This window comes from Monodon monoceros, unplaced genomic scaffold (assembly GCF_005190385.1).
Source record: "Monodon monoceros isolate NGI ecotype Baffin Bay Population unplaced genomic scaffold, NGI_Narwhal_1 Super_Scaffold_21, whole genome shotgun sequence".
Lineage (NCBI taxonomy): Eukaryota > Metazoa > Chordata > Mammalia > Artiodactyla > Monodontidae > Monodon > Monodon monoceros.
Window position 1 is genome coordinate 68,310,054 of NW_021703778.1, and position 20,731 is coordinate 68,330,784.

The following is a 20,731-nucleotide window of genomic DNA, read 5'->3' on the forward strand; positions in this document are numbered from 1 at the left end:
GTGTGTACCGCCAGTACAGTCTTTGCAGGATGCTTACGGCCAGGTTGAAAGCTGAAAGCTGATTTTTGATTAGCAATAAATCCTGGCTAAATTAAAGAGAACAAAGTAGTCTATAAAATGTTCCCATCTGGAGTGCCATAAATGAATTATATGTGTGCTGAGGTATTAATCTCTTTAGAGTTTGGGCGAGTCTGGCTGGTCACTTCTGGCGACAAGCAACCTCAACAGGTTAACCCAGTGTACCTCAGTTTATCCCAGAGTCACAGAGATTTTTTTTTTTTAATGTGTTATGAGGTAAAAAGGATAGGTCTATAGCAGTAACCTGTTTAAAGATAATCTTTATTTCTAAGAATTTTTGTATACAAATTAAAAGTTTAAGACCCTAATACATAACATAGCAGTGTTTTTTTTAAAAATCATTATCCCTTTGAGAATCTGATAATGCCAAAGCCCTTCTCCCCAGAATGCACCTCTACTCATTCATGCAATATTTTGCATACCACTTTAGAGGATTACAGAATCCAGATTGAGGGTCTGTTCTGGATTATTAGACAAACCCAAATTTACTAGTTTTAGAGGGGTTCATCTGCTTCTTTCCCCTACCCTTTCTCTAGTACAGCTTCAAAAGACCAGAGAATTGTCAAAGAAATCTCTGAAGAAAGTATTACACTGAACTCCCTTAAAATTTCCTGGGGAGCATGCAGAAACCACTGTCAACTCCAAGAGGCATTCCAGACAAACTCCTAGCTGCTCAGGGAGGTTATGTTAATCATTGGCTCCAAGCACCACCCACCCTTGCAGTACCAACGCTGGCTGTCGGGAACCACTTACAGGTACAAAGCAGGTCTCTGCACACCTCCCTCTGGCTTTGGATGCATTTTTAGTGTTTATACTAGAAACCCCATGTAACCACCTTGCAGTCTCCGCTGGCCACTGCAAGCACATGACCTTGTTCGTGTGTATTAACCACTCACAGTTGCCACTAATCAAGGCAAAGATTGTACAAATGGGGGAATGGGGAAAAAGGGACATTTACATCAATTATTTTAGCAGCATCTTTATTGCAACAAAGAACCTGTAATAAAATGCAACAAAACTAATGTTTCACTTTACATGATTAAAAGCCATGTAGCTGAAAATGAGAAAACCCATAAACTTACTGGAGTGAGACATGCAGTTCTTTTTATATAAGTCAATGCTTAAAACAGCAGGCACTTTATGTTCTAAAATTAAAGACCTGAACTCCAACTGTGCTGAATACAACATAAATTTGTATTTGGGTCATGTAAAAACAAACATACTTTTTCTCTCTCTGAGGGACTTCTCAAATGATTACCTAGAACTGTCTCTTGACGAAATAAGAAAAGCAAGAGCCAGCACCTTGCACTAACATGTCTCCATATTTCAGGCTGCAAGATGGATTAGGTGAGGCTGGTTGGGGTTGGGAAGGTGGGAGTCAGGAAAGTTTCCTTATTCCTTTATGTCTGCTGGGAATGGACACTCACCTTACATATCTTAGTTTAGATATGGCCATGTCTCGTTGCTTACTTTAAACAGCTATAATTTGAGCTCCCAGGCTTAAGCAAGCACTCTATACCCCAATCCCCAAACTCCCCACTACACCAAGGAAGACACATTTAGTGTTAACAATTTTAATTAACTTCAGAATGTCATATACTAATTAGAAGTACTGCTTCATTAATAAGCATGCTTAGCATTTACTTTAGAATGGAAAAATTAACCATTTTACGTTATCTTTAAAATGTTTCATAGGAATATATTAATAAATACTTCTTTAAAAATTTGCCTTTTCTACATATCATTTAACTACCATGAGTTAGGATATCTGGATGGAGTCTAGCACCAACCAAACACTAACTGGCTGTGTGACCATGGGTATATTTTCTCCTCTCTCTATATGGAGGTTTCCTTCTCTAAATAATGAGAACACCAGATTATACCAAAGATAAAACAGCTTGAAAATTTTACAATTCTGTAATAATGAGAGATCTCATAGGAATCATTCCACCTAAAGAGAGAACACTGTCACAGAGAGGTGGTATACACCTTCTGTAAGAAGTAAAACAAGTAAAGTGAGCATCAATATCTATATCTCATTCTTCTGAAAAATAATGCATGCATTGTGACTTCATCCTCTTGTATGAGGCTTTGGAAACAAGCCAGGAATGGCATAGACAGAAAAACCTTCATTCCAAAATTAATCTCCAGACCAAGGGGATATATAGTTAATGATACCTTCTGCTTTTTTCAGAGTGAAAAAGGGCCAACAGTCATCACAGATGAGCAGCTATCTTGACTATTGTTTTAGGTTCTTGTCAATCAGTCCAGTGTAGAAATCACCTATTATTTTCTTAATCCAACTCATTCTCTGCAGAAGAGTGTCTTAAAGTAGCCCACAAATGACTTGCTTTAGAGTCACCTGGGAAGCTTGTTAGACATGCAGATTCCTGGTCTCCACTTAAATCAATAAAATCCAAATTTCTAAGAGTGAGGTTCAAGATTGCATTTCTTTTCATAAGCATCCCAGATGAATCTTAGATTTTGAGTCCCACTGCTCAACAATGCAGAAGCAACCATAACTACTGATGGTTGTTCAAGTGCACCCAATTATCAAACCTGCAAAACCCCCCTTTGATGTTTAAGCTAGTGCTTTTTGGTTCTCACTAAAAATGTTGCTATACTCTTGCCTTTTAGTTTGTTACCCAAACACAGGGTACAAATAGTTTTAGTGAGATTTCTACTGATTGCTTGAATTGACTATGATGTTTTCCACATTGATTTTAAAATCAAATTCAGTTGAGCTGTCTTTCTGTAAGCGAATTCAGTCAGGTATTTTTCCCCCTATGGAAGGAGAATGGCATTTAACTGACTGGGAATTATAACAGAAGCATTCCTTGTGATGGGAGGAAAGCAGAAGGCAAGATGCAAAAGGAAAACACCTGTGAATTCAAGAGTCCATGAGGTTCTTTAAGGTTTGTTTTGATAAAATATGAGATGCCCTTTTGAAGAAACAGCCTTATTGGGTAAGAGGTTTCAAATGAGTAGCTGTATAAAAGCCACTGTATAGCATTTCTACTTTGCATATTATATAAGGTTAGATGGTCAGATGCCACTAGTCCCTAGACAAAAACCATCTTCAGTAATCAGATACATACTTAAGTCATGGGGGAAAATACTTTCTTGGGGAAGAAAAGTTACCCAAATCAATTTAATTTAACATCGAAAAAAATATAAACAAATATTGGCATGGGAAAATATCATAACAAGAAAATCAATACATATACAGACACAGGGAAAAGTGTGGTACCTATTATACAGTATAAATACAAAAACAGCAAAACCCAATCCCCCTCCACAGACAGCACCACCAGGTCACCCTGCCATCTCTGGACTTCCCCCACCTCCCATGCGGCCCTTAGTGATCAAGTCCACATCTCACACACAGTCACCATCCTTACTAATGGAGGCTGTGCTCTCTAGGGCAGAAATCTACTCTCTCTGTAGTGGTGAGAAAGAAGAGAGTAATTTTTTTTTTGGAGTGTTGTTTAGAAGTACTTTCCAAACACTGAGGCTTGTCAAACTCATAGGTGCCTTCTCTGCCACTGGCTCCAATGTGACCCATCTAACACCCTAAGATTCTAAGATGGCAGATCCCAATCGGCACTACGAGCTCCCTTAATAGTCAACTGCTAGGGCTAGACCAGAAAAATGTCATGGTCATTCAAGAACTCACTTATAAGCTTTGAACATTGCAAAAGAGAGCCATGCCTTGCTGGGGATCAGTTTATGGTAAAGAGGTTGTCTGGAAACTCTTTAAGCTCACAATATCTAAATAATACTCAAATAATTTAAAAAGGTTAAAGAAAGTTTCAATTTGTAAGGTTTCCAAAATTAAGAAGAAAATTAAAAAAATTAGAACTAGAATTGTAAAAGTAACTCTAAGGAACTTTTCCTCCCCTGAATATTAGTCTGTACCTGTGTTGGCAAGAGTGTGATTTCTTAATCTGGTTTCCTTAACTAATATTCTAGGAGTTTAAATTTCAATTCCTAAACTTTTTCATGAGTATTTTTTGTCAAATTATACTTCTGCTTAGATCTTAAGCAGACCCTTGCCTTCTCCTCTCCCTGCCGTTCTCCACACTCTGGTCTCCCCCACCCCACCAAAATTCCCCTCCACTGCCCTAAAACTCTGGAATATTTCAATGAGGAAATACCCAATGGAAACTGGCACCACTAAATTTTCTGAAAAATACAAGTGAATGTGTACTTTTTTCTTTTCCTAAAGTGAAAGAAATTGCCTGCAAATATTTAAGCTCTAATCATTTGATTAAAATTTTCCTGTCTGTAATTATCAATATTATAAGACTAATTAAATCCATGCTACATATACAGTTACTTGCCTTTATGTGAAAGGAAAAACCCACTCGGTCATATCATCAAAGAGAACTATTTATACTAGATACAGTTTAAATTGGTTAAAAACTGGTCAGAGTCTGAATGAAACAAAATTAAGTGTCTTTAGGAGGCTACTAAGTTATCCTTGAAAAATCATTAATGACCGGTTAAGCCATAGGTTTAATAGTGATTAGTTCATAACATGCTGGATACACCCCAAGCAATGTAGTATAAGCTATTCAATTACATTTAAGTGCTATCAAATCTGTAACTAGTCAGAGATTCTGGAATTGAACCAACCCAATCACTAATATCATATTTTAACAAACTCAGAAGTATACTGTAAAAATACACTAATTAAGTCCATGAGGTTTCATAATGCTATTAAAAATGAAAATAAGGTAGTATGGATACATGGTACTAATGTCTTATTTCTTTCAGTAATTCTCATGGTATTGCTGGGTCCCTTAGAAATATGTATCATTTAATTTTGTGTATGGTTAAGGTATTAGATTACTATCTACAAGCTGTAAACACCTGCATGGCACCAAATATACTTTCAGAAGTAGATGTTATGTGGCAGGTACCAAAATGTGATGATCAATTCTCTACTGATTAAACCTCCTCATCTGGTTAAACAGCCAGTGTATACCAGAGTTCTACACAGGTCAAAGTTATATCACTTTCAAAGCAGCAATACGTGATCCAAGGTTTTCTTGAAGGTAGTGCAAAAGATGCAGTTCATAATGTTCTCCAGATTCAGGAACTCTTATGCTGTGTCTCTCCTGAGGATAGATCTTAAAAACAACAACAAAATCAAAATACACAAAATAAGAATTTGGGAATACATCTCCTTCCAAAGCTTTCCAGAGATTTTCAACAGAATTAATAACATGGAGCAGAGCTTCTCCAAGATATTATACACATATATCCTATCTAAAGGGCCTTCTCTTTTTATAATTCCCTATGTACCACTAAGCTTACAGAAGGATCAGTGGTTCTCCAAGTGTGGTTTGCAGACTTCTGGGGTCCTCAGAACTCTTTCCAGGGATACACAAGGTCATATTTACTTTCAGATCAAAACTAAGATATTATTTGCCTTTATTCACTGTGTTGGCATTTGCACTGATAATGAAAGGCAATGGTGGGTAAAAGTGCTGGTGCCTTAGCATGAATCAAGGCAGTGACATACACTTGTAAACAAGAAAAAATGCCAGTTTTCCTTAAGTAGTAGTAAAAATTAGAATTTTATTAAGTTGCAACCCTTAAGCAGAGGTCTTTTTATATTCTGTGGTGATAAGATGGGAAGAAGGCATAAAGCACTTCTGCTACACGATGTCTCAAGGAAAAGGACTTGTACAACTGAGTTTTGTTTTGTTTTTTCTTTTGGCCCCGCCGCACAGCATGCGGGATCTTAGTTCCCTGACCAGGTATCGAACCCACGCCCCCTGCAGTGGAAGAACGGAGTCTTAACCACTAGATAGCCAGGGAAGTCCCTACAGCTGAGTTTTTAAATGGAACTCCATTTTTCACTTGAAAGAATGACAACTATGGTGATTCAGACTTGGCTATCTGGCAAACATTTTCTAAAAATGATGTGAGCCAGTCACTTCAAGGACAACATTGACAGTATTTGTCGCCAATGATAAATTTTGAGCTTTTAAATGAAAATTAGAATTTTGGAAAACTTGCATCTACCACTCCTAGCTCATGAGCTTCTCAATACTTGGAGAATTTTCTGTTGAGATCAGTGGTAATACCAATGTACATGATTTAAAAAATATTGTATGATTAAGTGGATCAACACTTAGAAGTGAACCAATATTTTCCAGATGACCAATGCATGGGTAAAAGATCCATTTGAAGTACGAGATCCAACAGATTGTAATGTAGCAGAGTATGAAAAGTTTACAGATATGGTTTCAGATTCCACACTAAGACTAACCTTTAAGAAACTACCATTTGTTCAGTTTTGGTGTAGCAACAAAGAAGAATATCCATGATTATCTGAAAAAGCTAAAATATTACTCCCATTTCTTAATTACATATTTTGTGAGGCCAAAATTTCTTCATTTACTTTAGCCAAAACAACATTTCACAACAGATTGTATGTGGAAGTAGATACGAGAATCTAGATGTATTTCTTATTAAGCCGGAGATTAAAGGGATTTAGAAAAATGTAAAACAGTGCTAACTTTCTCAGTAAATTGTTTTGTTTTGAAAAATTTTCTCCTCCATTAAAAATGTGATCTGTGTTAACATGTAATAGTTTATTATTGTTAATTTTAAATAAATAAATGAATATTTTAAAATTTTCTTAGTCTTAATATCTTATATGAGAAATACTGATAGACATAACTCACATAAACAAAAGCTTTTTGGTATATAAAAGGGTCCTGAGACCAAAACGCTTGAAAACTGCTGCTATAGACAAATATCTCACAGTTTACCTACATAAATGTCAACTGAAACACAAAAAAGGGAAAAGTAATATTTTTCATTTCTTATGAGAACAATCTGTGTAAGGAGTAGAAACGAGGAAGAAAGGAGGAAAAATTTCTCTTAAAAGCTTTTTTTTGAGTAATGGAGCAATGGTGGTAAGTAACTTGTTGGTTTCTGCTCCAATGTCAATATAAAACAGAAGAAAATTAAAAGACCTTGTAATCAGGTCCTAAAAATCCTTTATAACAATGAAATCAACTAGCATTTCTTTACCCTTCCAAGAGGAAGAAGAAAAGCAAAGGAGGATAGTGAATGGACTCCTGTCATCTTGTCCATGATTACAAACTGAAAGCAGATACAGATACACAAGTCATGTAATCTGATAGGACAATTTTCATCCTGACTTCCACAGGATCTTAATTTTTACCTAACCAGAGGCACTACTAACTATGCCTATTATTTTAGTTCTCTTAAGCAAAGAGTGGCCACAGCTGAAAATTCAATCTTACTCCATACTTTATTATATTTCAAAGTAACCAATCACTAATCATGGCTATTTTAATCAGAAAATGTAAAAGAACTCACCTGTAAATCATATGGCTTTCCAGCCCTCACTAAAAAACTCAGTAATATACTGGTGTGTGCAAAATGGACATTCTCATCCAAGAACCCATGTAAGAGTAGTAAACGATTTGGTCTGGAAAAATGGAAATATCAGAGGATTAGGCAAAATAAGAGTATTTGGGAAAACCACTTAACTCCTTAAAACTAATCACAACTAACTACGTTAACTTCCTTATACTGTAATATTAGAATAAGGATTCAACATTTTGGGACTTTCCTGGTGGTGCAGTGGTTAGGAATCCGCCTGCCAATGCAGGGGACACGGGTTTGAGCCCTGGTACGGGAAGATCCCACATGCCATGCAGCAACTAAGCCCGTGTGCCACAACTACTGAGCCTGCGCTCTAGAGCCCGCAAACCACAACTACTGAGCCCACGTGCCACAACTACTGAAGCCCACACGCCTAGAGCCCGTGCTCCGCAACAAGAGAAGCCACCGCGATGGGAAGCCCACACACCGCAATGAAGAGTAGCCCCCGCTCTGCACAACTAGAGAAAGCCCGCGCGCATCAACGAAGACCCAAGGCAGCCAAAATAAATAAATAAATAAATTTATTTTAAAAAAGGATTCAGCATTTCAATATTAAACTAGTAATATATTAACCAGATGCTACATGTAAAGGAAAAAAATTTTTAATTAAATCGTGTTCTATTTCCTATTAAGATATTAGCACACATCAATAATTATAGCATGTCCCTAGAAAAAGAAAAATCATATATGTTACTTGCAAAATATACGTAAGCAGAAATGGAATTTTTTCCACCTTGAAACAGTTGTGTACTTAATTAAGCTTCTTTTATCACTTAAGCAACTGCTTCAAATATAACTTGTAAAAAAACCCAAATTATATGAACTGGCCTATAATTAAGCTTTGACAAACAGCTATGTCTTCTAGTACTCTATAAAATATTAGCTTTGGTTTTGTCATGCTTATAGTTTTCCTTATTATTAAAGACAATTTTTAAAGATACAATTTTAAATTTATAATTTTAATTTTAAAGCTTAAGCTTACTCAGAGGGGAATTTTTCTGCTTGCATGGCCACAGATCCTAAGTAATAGCCCTGTTCATTCTGGTCAGGGTGACCCATATAACGTTCCGTGTAGCCTGTATCATAGAAGATCCACAGAGTGACTGGGGCCCCAGCAATAGCAACCTGCATAAGATAACACTGACAGTCAAGTGTGGTCCAGAAAAGAATGGCTAGCACTGAGAGTCTGTAACTGCAAATTTACAGGCTAAAATTATCCTTAGGCTTTAGCCCCATGACTGGAGCATACATGGTCTCAGGCAACTCAGAAAATCAAAGGGGAGTGCGAAGGTCAAGAATTTGATACTTTGTGAGTCAGTTAGCTTCATGTTCCACAGATGTGCCACACACCAAATCCTTAACCTGGGCTAGATGAAATATAAACATGGGCCTCTGTTAAAAGGGGAGGCTGAACTAGAACATATGAATGCCTCAGTGTAAATTCATTCCTGCTCCTGGGGAAAAAAATATGGGACAAGTGTCAGCTTTATATAGGAAAAAGCAGTCTTTTTTTTTTTTAGCTTCTGTTGGCAGTACAGAATTTAAAACAATGAATGAAATATATTTAAGCACTAAATACTTGCCTCATTTTAAGTCTCCCACACAGTTTTATATTTAAATATTGATTTAAATACTGTAATTACTTTCTTGACAGCTGCAAGCCTGGGAAAATTATGGCAGTATTCAGAGTTCATTTTGTGGTTATTATAAATAAAGATTATCTGAATATACATGTAAGAACAAAAACCCTATAGTTTTTATTCTTAAAAAATAAAAAATTTTCACTGTAAAATGTTATTGAAATATTAAAAAGAAAAATGCCATTCATAATTCCCATTCCCTTAACAACTGTTAGCATCATTTTATATTTTCTTGTAACATATTTTTCTAAGAAGTTGTTTATAGAATTGGAATCATTGTTTACGTATTTCATAGTTTATTCATTCAGTACAGATTTACTTAGGACCGACTATGTGCCAAGCATTGTGCTTGGCAGCTGAGGATACAGCATAGGGCAGACAGATCCCTGCCCTCAGAGGTTATAGTCCAACAATTACACAAATAAGAACAACCCAATATGAATGTGTGTTTTACTAATCATGACTATCTCCCATAATCTTTGGCATATGTCTATAAATAGCCAGTAACTGATCAAGTTGACAATTATTTTATATAGATAAATGTAGATAAAGATACGTAAACATATCTCACGAGTTGACAAGATATATCTATTATTTCACACGGCTATTAAACACACAAACCCTAACATTTCACAGTACTGTCAACTTTGTAAACCTTCAGAAAATTTGCATTTCCTCATATCTCAATTTATAGAAAATTCTACGCTTATTGCAAAAAGAAGTACCATAGGAAATCACATACCCTGAATATATCTGACCTCTGCATTAATGCCATCAGGGAGAGGTATCCTCCATAGGACCAGCCATGGATGCCCACACGATCTAAGTCAATGAAATCATATTGAGAGGCTAGATATTGGAGTCCTTCCACCTGATCGTCAATTTCTATTTGACCCTGTAAAAAACGGAGAGCATTTCACTGATTCTGATAAATAAAAATCTTATTATAAGAGTGCTTTTAAAGCTGATAGATGTTCTTACTAAAAATACCTGTAGTTTTTTTAGATAAGAACTCATTATCAATGGAAATTCTGTTGCTTGAAAAAAAATTTTTTAACTCTAGAGATAGGAGCCTACAGCTTCTGTTGCTAGCCTGTCCTAGGGTTTAGTTACCCCTTAGTCATAAAGTTCTTTCCTACTGTGACCCAAAATGTCCCTTGCCATATGGGTATTTCCCATTTCCATTTGTTCTGTTGTCTGCTAAGAGGTCAGCATCTTCCTTGTAACAAGCCTTCCTATACCCAAAGATAAAAAATTAGCCCCCTTAAGTGGTTGACTAATATTACCTCTCCTTTTTAAAACTTAATGTAATAAAGCAGAAGGAATCACTCTTGACGCATTATCCTATTTCCCTATCACCTACCTCTAGGAACTGAACATACAATTTCTTTAAAGTCCTGTATAGTCCTAATTCCTATCGCCACCACCCTGTCTGTATTACTAGGCCTGCCAGTGCACACAATCTCACTTCACTGAGCCAAAAACAAAAATAAAAACAAAAACTTACATGAGAATACAACATAAGGTCAAAGAACTGGCTGTGGGAGAAAATCCCCATGTCTTACTCAGCATGTCCAATACACTGGCAAACACAGTAACTGCCTTACTGTGCAAAAGGAACATCGGATTCTCATCATTTCCCAAAGCAGCAGAAAGGACATGGGGCATCTCTAAAAGGTAGCATTTAAAGCTTCCTGTAGAGAGAAAGAGGCTTGTCACAAGGAAGGCACTAACCAGTTGGTTTCTCTCTTCACAGAGGACAGAACAAATCTCAATTATTCCTAATAGTGTACAGGATGCTGAAAACTAAATGGACTGGCTTCTGGCTAAACTGGACATAAAAAATAGAAAGACAGGGGGTTTCTATATAAAAGTGGTTCTATCTCAGCTCCCCAAATTTACATAGAGGTAGACATGAATAGCCTAGTGAATATCAAGTTGTACCTTTCCTCCCACCCCCAAACCATAACACATGCTCACATGCACACACGTGCACACACACTCACAGTGCCTTCCCCCAACTCCTTCTCTGGGATTTCACACTAAACAATGCACCAAAAATTGTAAACGTCTTTAAAAGAAAAATGTTTGTATGTTCACACACCATTTTATATTTAAAGGCGCCTTCAAATTTAAGCCCTCGGTGACAGGATCCCCTGTTGTCTATCACTACAACCACGTAACCCAGAGAGGCTAGGGTATTCAATCGGAAATACTTGATTCCTTTAAACCGATTATTCACCAACTGCACCTGAGGAAGAAATACAACTTCAGTGAAATTTATTATATGGCAGCATACAAAAGCATAAGAGAGGCAGGATGCTGCAAAAAATAGAAAGCTTAAATTTTTAACATTATTTTGCCTATAAAATGAAATTATTTTCTTGTGGCAAGAACACAACATGAAATGGACCCTCTTAAAATTTTAAGTGTACAATACAGTATTGTTAATCATAGGACAATGTTGGACAGCAGATCTCTAGAATTTATTCATCTTGCATAATTAAGAATTTTTTATGCCCATTGATTAGCAATTCCCCTCCTCCCCCTCTCCCTGATTTATTTATTTATTTTTTTGCGGTACGCGGGCCTCTCACTGTTGTGGCCTTTCCCGTTGTGGAGCACAGGCTCCAGACGTGCAGGCTCAGCGGCCATGGCTCACGGGCCCAGCCGCTCCGCGGCATGTGGGATCTTCCCGGACCGGGGCACGAACCCGTGTCCCCTGCATCGGCAGGCGGACTCTCAACCACTGCGCCACCAGGGAAGCCCTCCCTGATTTATTTTTAAAATTAACTTATTTTATTTATTTTTGGCTGTGTTGGGTCTTCGTTGCTGTGCCTGGGCTTTCTCTAGTTGCGGCGGGCGGGGGCTACTCTTAGTTGTGGTGTGCGGGCTTCTCACTGCAGTGGCTTCTCTTGTTGCAGAGCACAGGCTCTAGGCGTGTGGGCTTCACTAGTTGTGGCACGCGGGCTCAGTAGTTTATGGCTCGTGGGCTCTAACGCGCAGGCTCAGTAGTTGTGGCACGTGGGCTTAGGTGCTCCACAGCACGTGGGATCTTCCCGGACCAGGACTTGAACCCATGTCCCCTGCATTGGCAGGCGGATTCTTAACCACTGCACCACCAGGGAAGTCCCCTTATTTACTTTTAAATTAAATCTTTTCATGTTCATGTTACTTCTTTCCTTTCTTAACTTCACACTCAAAAGTTCTGAGGAATTACTGTGTAACTACAGACTTTAAAATTATAACCTAGATATTAACTACACACAAGATAAGTGATTTAACCTACCCCATAGAAAAAATTACTAAAATGATTACTTCTACCCTGAGGAAGAATTGTATCATTCAAATGACAGAATAAGATCATTTTTTCTCCCTACCTGTCTCTTCTGGGATTGTCTCTGACCAGTAGAGGGAAAACTGAAGTATTTTAATGAATTACTATGACCAGTCAGCTTCTTTTTTCCTGCTACACATATCAGTGCAAAAGGTAGAATAATTCTTAAATATCTTTATTGCCCTAGAAACTATACTTCAAAATGACTGAGAAATTAAATGTAGTTTGGGCTTCACCAGAAATATACTCTCTGGTGAAAAGAAGACTTTAATTAATGAGCAGAAAGTTACAGAAGTTCAAGGTTTGGTGGATACTAAGGTAGATAATAAACAAACAAAAAAAGGTTCTGGCAAAATTGAGGAAGTGTTCTCTGGCTGAAACCAATGGGAAAACCAAGCCAGCCAGGAGTTAAAATAAACATCGATGCTGTCTTCACTCAATAAATACCTACTGAGCATTGAGTGGGCTAGACTGGCAGTGGCGGTATAAAGAACCTTCTCCTTTTGAACTTTCAGATGTTTAGTGCCACTGCAACAACTGTCAAACTGGTCTTTCTGTTTCTATACTTGTCCTCCGTATAGTCTGTTCTCACAGCAACAGGACGATGTTTAAAAATGTAAATCAGGTATGACTTTATAGCTTTGGTCCTCCTAATGGCAGGGGGTTTAGATCAGAGTAAGATCTAAACTCCTTACCACTGCCTTTGAGACACTACATTATCTAGCTCTTGGCTATTTCTGTGACCTCATCTCATACCATTTCCCCCCTTGAGCACTGTACTCTAACCTTACCACTAACTATATCAAGTTGGTTCTAACCCCAGGACACATGAACATTTACTGTCCCCTCTGTCTACAATGCTCTGCCCTCAGATCTTTAACATGGCTCATCCCTTCTCATCCTCTACAACCTCAGAGAGCTTCCCTGACCTTCCAGTCAGAACCCTCATTTTAGTCACTTTGCCATCCTCTTTCCCAACAATTATTCATAACACTTCCATTATATGAAGTTATATAATTTATATGTCTGCTTGTTTATTATTTTCCTCATTAATCTCCATGAGGGTGGGACATTAGTCTGACTTGTTCACTGTGGTATCCTCACTGCCTAGAATAGTGCCTGGTACATAATAGGAACTTAATAACTATTTGCTGAATGAATGAAAAACAGAGACAAGAAAGTGATGTTTTCCCTGTCTACCTTGGGAGGAGAGGTTTGGTGGGCAAAAGTGCTTGTTTTTAAAGGGAGGGAGCTGAAAAAAGAAGTATTAGGCAAGGAACACATATATGAACATATAAGAAAAATAACTCACTTCTTTGCTTGCTGTCAATCACAGAAGATGGCCTCAATTGCCTGATACAACATTCTCCCCCAGAGCCAGTGTTTCTGCCTTTGCAGCCTCCAGGCCTGCTTCTTCTTAGAAGGAGGTACTTAAACATAATGCCCTTTAGCACTAAGAATTCAGAAGTTTTCTTCAGTATCAATTCTTCAAAACCTGTGTTCTGCTATTTTAACTTGCTCTCTTGTGCATTTATGTTTGCAGAACAGTGTCTGGCACATAGGAAGTATCATACATATTTGCTAAATAAACATTTTTAAACACACTACTGTTATCAATGAAAAGTTTAAAGAACTAAGCCTTGATGACTTTAATGGGAAATATTTGTTGCTTTCCTTGGTTTCACTTTTGTCCGACTACAGATGTTGCTGCATTTAGCGATGAAGTAATTCACCTCATGTTATGAATTGTGGCATTGTTGTTATTCAAAAGATTCCCACTTTGGAGGATTCCCTGGTGGCGCAGTAGTTGGGAGTCTGCCTGCCGATGCAGGGGACACGGGTTTGTGCCCTGGTCCAGGAGGATCCCGCATGCCGCGGAGCGGCTGGGCCTGTAGCCATGGCCGCTGGGCCTGCGCGTCCGGAGTCTGTGCTCTGCGACGGGAGAGGCCACAATGGTGAGAGGCCCGCGTACCGCAAAGAAAAAAGATTCCCACTTTGACCTGAATATACACCAAGAAAAAAAAGGTTTGGGCCACTTATGTGATTTAATCAAATTTTGCAAGGTTATTGTGTGCTATTAGAAAGATCTGATCTTACATTAAGGAGCCTCTCCGTAACTAATCCACATGGTCATCAAACACAAGGATGAATGACCTCCCAGTGGGTTGAAGTGCCAAATGCATTCTATCATGCAAAGTCTTATGGGGAAATCTCCCTGCAAACTGAATAGCAGATTCTCCTGTGGCCTCACCAAATTTGAATGCTTCCAAAGAACACTTTGAGAAAGAAACTGTTCTATAAGTGCAAAAAAATGCAGTTGTATTCATAAAGTACTCCAAACAATTAAAGAATTTTGTTTTTACTGCATGGTGAGGACTTTATTATGGTAAAACATGCATTTTAACCATTTTAAGTGTATATAATTCAGTGGTATTAAGTACATTCACACTGCTGTGCAACCATCATCACTATCCACTTCCAGAACTTTTTCATCATCCCAAACAGAAACTTCAAACCTATTAAACAATAATTCCCTATCCCTCCCCAGTCCCTGACAACCTCTATTCTACTTTCTGTCTCTATGAATTTACTTCTTCTAGGTACCTCATACAAGGGGAAAAATATAATATTTATCCTTCTGTGCCTGGCTTATTTTACTTAGCATAGTGAGCTCAATGTTCATCCATGCTGTAGTATGAGTCAGAATTTCCTTTTTTTTTTAAAAGGCTGCATAATATTCCTCTACATACCACATTTTGTTTACCCATTCATCTATCAACGGACACTGGGGTTGCTTCCACCTTTTGGCTATTGTGAATAATGTTGCAATCAACACTGGTGTACAAGTATCTGTTTGAGTTTTTGCTTTGAATTCTTTGGGGTATACATCCTGAGATGGAATTGCTGGATCAGATTAAAATTCTATGTTTAACTTTTTGAAGTACTGCCATATTGTTTTCCATAGCAGCTGCATCATTTTACATTCCCATCAGCAACATATTAGAGTTCCAATTTTTCTACACCCTCACCAACATTTATTATTTTCCTTTTTTTTTTGACAATAGCTATCCTAAGGGGTGTGAGGTGGTATCTCATTGTGGTTTTGATTTGCATTTCCCTAATGCTTAGTGATACTACCTTTTCATATGGCTTAGACTTTTTAAACTTAATTACTAATATAAGGAGTCCTTTAGTATTAAAAATATAAATAACCAGCTAGTTTTTATAGTGTGTTTTCCACATATCTTATATATCATTTCTTCATTGGGAAGGAGAAACACCCTTCTTACTTAGTCATAATATCAAAATAATATAACAAAACACGTAAAGTTTCTGAGCGTGTCCTGTAATTTCTCTCCTGAATTTCTTTGTATTACACTTTTTATTTATTTTTATTTATTTTGCAGTACATGGGCCTCTCACTGTTGTTGCCTCTCCCGTTGCGGAGCACAGGCTCTGGACGCGCAGGCTCAGCGGCCATGGCTCACGGGCCTAGCCGCTCCGCGGCATGTGGGATCCTCCCGGACGGGGGCACAAACCCGTGTCCCCTGCATCGGCAGGCGGACCCTCAACCACTGTGCCACCACGGAAGCCCTGTATTACACCTTTTTTAAAATTTACAAAGATTTAGTTCAAAGTTTTTAAGAGAAGTCTAATTTAATTCTTTCATAATTTATGTGTAGATGACAATTATACAAATGTGAATCACGTTTTGTTTGTAAAACACACTAAACAATGGCAAAGTGATTTAACTTGATATATGACAGTTATTGCTGAGATGTTATGGCTTATGTAGTTACTTTTATTTTTTGGATAACTTTACATTTAGATACATTTCCAGATCTGAATAACTGGGTATAATTATAAAGGATATTTACTGAGTCCAAGAGAGTTCCATTAGAAAAACATTGTAATTATATTCTAATTTCTACAGGGTCTCAATGTAAGATATATAACCAAGATTAAACATTAAAAAAATTACCAATTTACCAATTCACCTATCCAAAATACTTTACTCTGACAGTAAAATTTGCTTAATATTCACATGCTAATACTTAAGGTGGAAACAAGAAAATCAAGGTGTAAACTTCTTACAGTGCTGAATAGTAGTATAGCAGTTGCCTTAACTAGCTGATAAAAGTATTACAGCTTTCTTGAGAGATGTGGCCTTAGAATGAAGAGATGGAATTCATTAGGCTACCAAGGCTTTCAAAAATATCTGTTAAGACTCTTTATTTACCAAGACATTTAATTATTTAAAATCATTTCCAAAACAAGTTCTCTACCTACAAAACAACATATTTACCTACTGATATACTACATTCTCCATGACAGTTATAGTCCTCACTGTAAATTAAGAAACTGACATTGAGGGAATTCCCTTGGCGGTCCAGTGGTTAAGACTCTGTGCTTTCACTGGCGAGGGCCTGGGTTTGATCCCTAGTCGGGGAACTAAGATCCCACAAACCGCATGGTGTGGCCAAAAGAAAAAAGAAGAAATTGACACTGATTTTCGAGTTAGCTATCTAACAAAACCCAGCTTCCTGAACTCCTAAATTGGATAATTAGAGCATAAGCCAGAGTCAATAATAGCAGAGGCTCAGCAATGTTCAAATCTTAACTTAAACAATTGACCAGACATTTAAAAAACAAATCACCTAAAAAAAAGAAAATGAAAAAACACACACACACACATATATGTATATAAATATGCCCACCTGAGGACCACCATATATAAACAGCACAGTTGGGTATTTCTTTCCAGGTTGTAGATCATGAGGTTTGTATAGCATCCCATACAATGTAAATCCAGTAGTGCTTTCAAAAGAAAAAATTTCTGGAGGGGTATAGTCAGGAAGAGGACCTGAGAGGAGGTAACACAGTCTGTAAAAGGAGTTCTTATGGGAGCTCAGCAATGTGAGAGCAAGGAAAAGATACCATAAACCCACCACCCTATACACAAATAACTAACCATCCCCCCCTTCAGATGATAAGCAAGAAATCAAGCACAAAGTTATCTTTAAAAAAGGAAATCTAATGAACATATCAAATTATCCACTTGAGAAGGCGACACAAAGTATTATGAATAATCCTTGGAGCCCAGGAGGTATTTACATGCAGAACACAAATACTTTGTGCTCGGTTTGTGTAACTTATTGATGGTTAAGCCATATACCTGATGGGAAACTGAAACCACAAATTAACTTAATCAATTGGTTTTCCAAAGCGATACAGACCTATACTAAATCTGTGTATACTGGATGATGTTACAGTTTAAGCAGAGATCATCACCATATTACAAATCCTGATTGTGGACATCAGAACATACTTATACCTTGTGGATTTGCACTAATTTCTTAATCCCTTAGGAGGTATTTATGAGTGAAAATACCTAACAGGAAAAAAGGATTTGGGGACAAAATGAATTAAAAGATATAAAAAATTAGTCCATTCTTCATGTTTAAGAAATCAAGCATTTTAAAAATAGGTAATTCACAGTGCTCTTCACTCCCATACAGAATGAGTGTTCTTTTATTAAGATGGCCATTACAAGTACTGTAGAAGTTTAAGAAAGTGACCAGCTGGGTATTCCTTAAAGCTGCAGCTTCCCTTCCCAAGAGTCTTACTAGTTCAGTATATATTATCTTCAAATTCAGTTGTTTATCTGGGAACTCATCCAAACATGTGAATAAATCACTTCCTAGCTGGTATCTTGACTATTTTAATCTTATTTTCAAAAAGGTCTTCCAGACTTGCTCCTGCCTGGAGTAGGAGGTAACCAGTCTTATTTGATAATTGATAGACTAGGAGGGGTGGGATCAATCAGGAACCCAGCAGCTCAGGGACAGGTGGTGATAAGAGATGGGAAGACTCTGTTCAGGAAATGTGGACATATGACACAGGTTTAGTGCCCTAATGTACTAATCCTACTTAAGATCAGGCTCAGGGAAATGAGTACCTGCTGAATCCAAAATGGTGGCCCAAAATTCCTTTGTTTTGCAGGTTGGGTCATCTTCAGGACTTGAGAGCTTGTAAAGGGACACACAGTGTGGATTCTTCTGGTTACTATACTTACTTATAAAGAAGTCACAATGCTAGAGAAAGGAAAAACAATTACTTTTCCCCAGGGAAAAGTAAAAAAGGTTATCTGTTGCTACATGTGCACTGATGCTACAGCTGGAGTATGGTAAGAGTCTGACCATTTATACACATATACAATTCTAAAGTTAAGTATAAGGTTTTTGCAGGCCAACTTCACCAATTTTCACATTACTGAAAAGGAGTATTACATGAATAGAGGGTTTTTTTTTGGTTTTTTTTTTTGCGGTATGTGGGCCTCTCACTGTTGTGGCCTCTCCCGTTGCGGAGCACAGGCTCCGGATGTGCAGGCTCCGGACGCGCAGGCTCAGGGGCCATGGCTCATGGGCCCAGCCGCTCCACGGCATGTGGGATCTTCCCGGACCGGGGCACGAACCCGTGTCCCCTGCATCGGCAGGCGGACTCTCAACCACTGCGCCACCAGGGAAGCCCGAATAGAGGGTTTTTTATATGACAGGAAACCCTTTTCAAACAGGGACTTAATACCCGGCTGATGCAGCAAGAGTGGGAATAGCCACGGTCGGTCAGCCTTGTCACCTCTCCAGGATTTACATAACTGACCACGTACAGGTGATGTTCTAAAGGAGAGTCTTTGGTGCCTTCAAAATATACCAGCTTTCTGACTTCATCAACCTGGATCTGTCAAAATAACAACAAAAAAATCAGTGCTAGTATGACCTTGGCAAGACCAGTAAGTTAACAAACAATATCCAATTTTATTCAAATCATTTGAGCCACCCTTTGCCTTGTGCCTCTTTTAAAAATCTGTCTCCAATGTTAATAAGCTTGAGTTGGTTTTGCTCATGTCTTATAGCTAAGAATAGATCCTGTCCAGAAGGTAAAAGGATGCCCAAGTTGCATGCTACTGGTAGTTTCCTATATGGTTAGAATGTGTACTTTTCTTAAAATACAAAAATTATTTCATTAAAATGACAATCCTTTACAGAGAAAAAAATACCTACATTACAGCTCAGGTCAACCATTCATGCACACTTAAAAGAGTTTAATTTTAGCATCCTATTTCTCAGTGCAGCATTATCTTAGGCAGTGCTTCTTTTGTTTTTTGTACAAATTTGTAAAAATTTCTTATCTATTGGGTTGGGGAATAACTGAACTCAATCACTCAATCAGTTTCAATACTGGTATAGTTTATAAATAAGTATGAAGGATCTTTTAAGCCTTCATTCAGAACTCAAAATAACTGCAAGTATACTCATAGCTGAATTCACTTAATATTCTTCCTAAATTACAGTAAGATTCTAAATAAACGGCTTTTATTGTTCCTTTTCAAAATCTTCTAGCAGCCTACTCAAATGATGTTTAATAAAATTCAAACTGTGTGGGCTTCCATGGTGGCGCAGTGGTTAAGAATCACCTGCCAGGACAGGAATAGAGACGCAGACGTAGAGAACAGACTTGAGGACACAGGGAGGGGGGAAGGGTAAGCTGGGATGAAGTGAGAGAGTGGCACTGACATATATACACTACCAAATGCAAAATAGATAGCTAGTGGGAAGCAGCCACATAGCACAGGGAGATCAGCTCGGTGCTTTGTGACCACCTAGAGGGGTGGGATAGGGAGGGTGGGAGGGAGACGCAAGAGGGAAGACATATGGGGATATAGGTATGTGTATAGCTGATTCACTTTGTTATAAGGCAGAAACTAACACACCATTGTAAAGCAATTATACTCCAATAAAGATGTTAAAAAAAATAAAGTCAAAAAAAAAAGAATCTGCTTGCTAATTCAGGGGACACGGGTTCGATCCCCGGTCCAGGAAGATCCCATATGCCGTGTAGCAACTAAGCCTGTGCGCCACAACTACTGAGCCTGCGTTCTAGAGCCCGCGAGCCACAACTACTGAGCCCGCGCGCCTAGAGCCCGTGCTCCGCAACAAGAGAAGGCACTGCAGTGAGAAGCCTGTGCACCCCAACAAACAGTAGCCCCCGCTCACCGCAACTAGAGAAAGCCCGCGTGCAGCAACGAAAACCCAACACAGCCAAAAATAAATAAATAAAATAAATAAATTTATTAAAGAAAATTCAAACTGTTTTATACAGCAAAGAAAACTCAAGTACATTTCTAAAAGCAAGTATTTTTAAATGCCACATTTTCTCCAAGAAGCTTCCTCTTAGTCATTAT

The 20,731-nt window shown here is 38.0% G+C and overlaps 1 protein-coding gene across 7 annotated transcripts in view; it reads right to left on the minus strand.

Annotated features, from left to right (window-relative positions):
* Positions 1–3,524: 3,524 nt before the first annotated feature.
* DPP8 (dipeptidyl peptidase 8) overlaps positions 3,525–20,731 on the minus strand; it is a 54,279-nt gene continuing 37,072 nt past the window's right edge. For 3 of the 7 annotated variants that reach the window (XM_029237594.1, XM_029237597.1, XM_029237596.1), the window contains 8 exons: positions 19,075–19,227; positions 18,449–18,584; positions 17,208–17,353; positions 11,257–11,403; positions 9,895–10,047; positions 8,495–8,637; positions 7,444–7,555; positions 3,525–5,213 (listed from right to left, as the gene is read on the minus strand). In XM_029237594.1, the coding sequence (XP_029093427.1) occupies positions 5,091–5,213; positions 7,444–7,555; positions 8,495–8,637; positions 9,895–10,047; positions 11,257–11,403; positions 17,208–17,353; positions 18,449–18,584; positions 19,075–19,227 (1,113 nt within the window). In that variant the 3' untranslated portion in view covers positions 3,525–5,090. Of the gene's footprint in view, positions 5,214–7,443; positions 7,556–8,494; positions 8,638–9,894; positions 10,048–10,690; positions 10,847–11,256; positions 11,404–13,801; positions 13,943–17,207; positions 17,354–18,448; positions 18,585–19,074; positions 19,228–20,731 lie in introns of those variants that run through there. The other 4 variants (XR_003795855.1, XM_029237595.1, XM_029237598.1 and 1 more) reach the window with 4 other exon arrangements.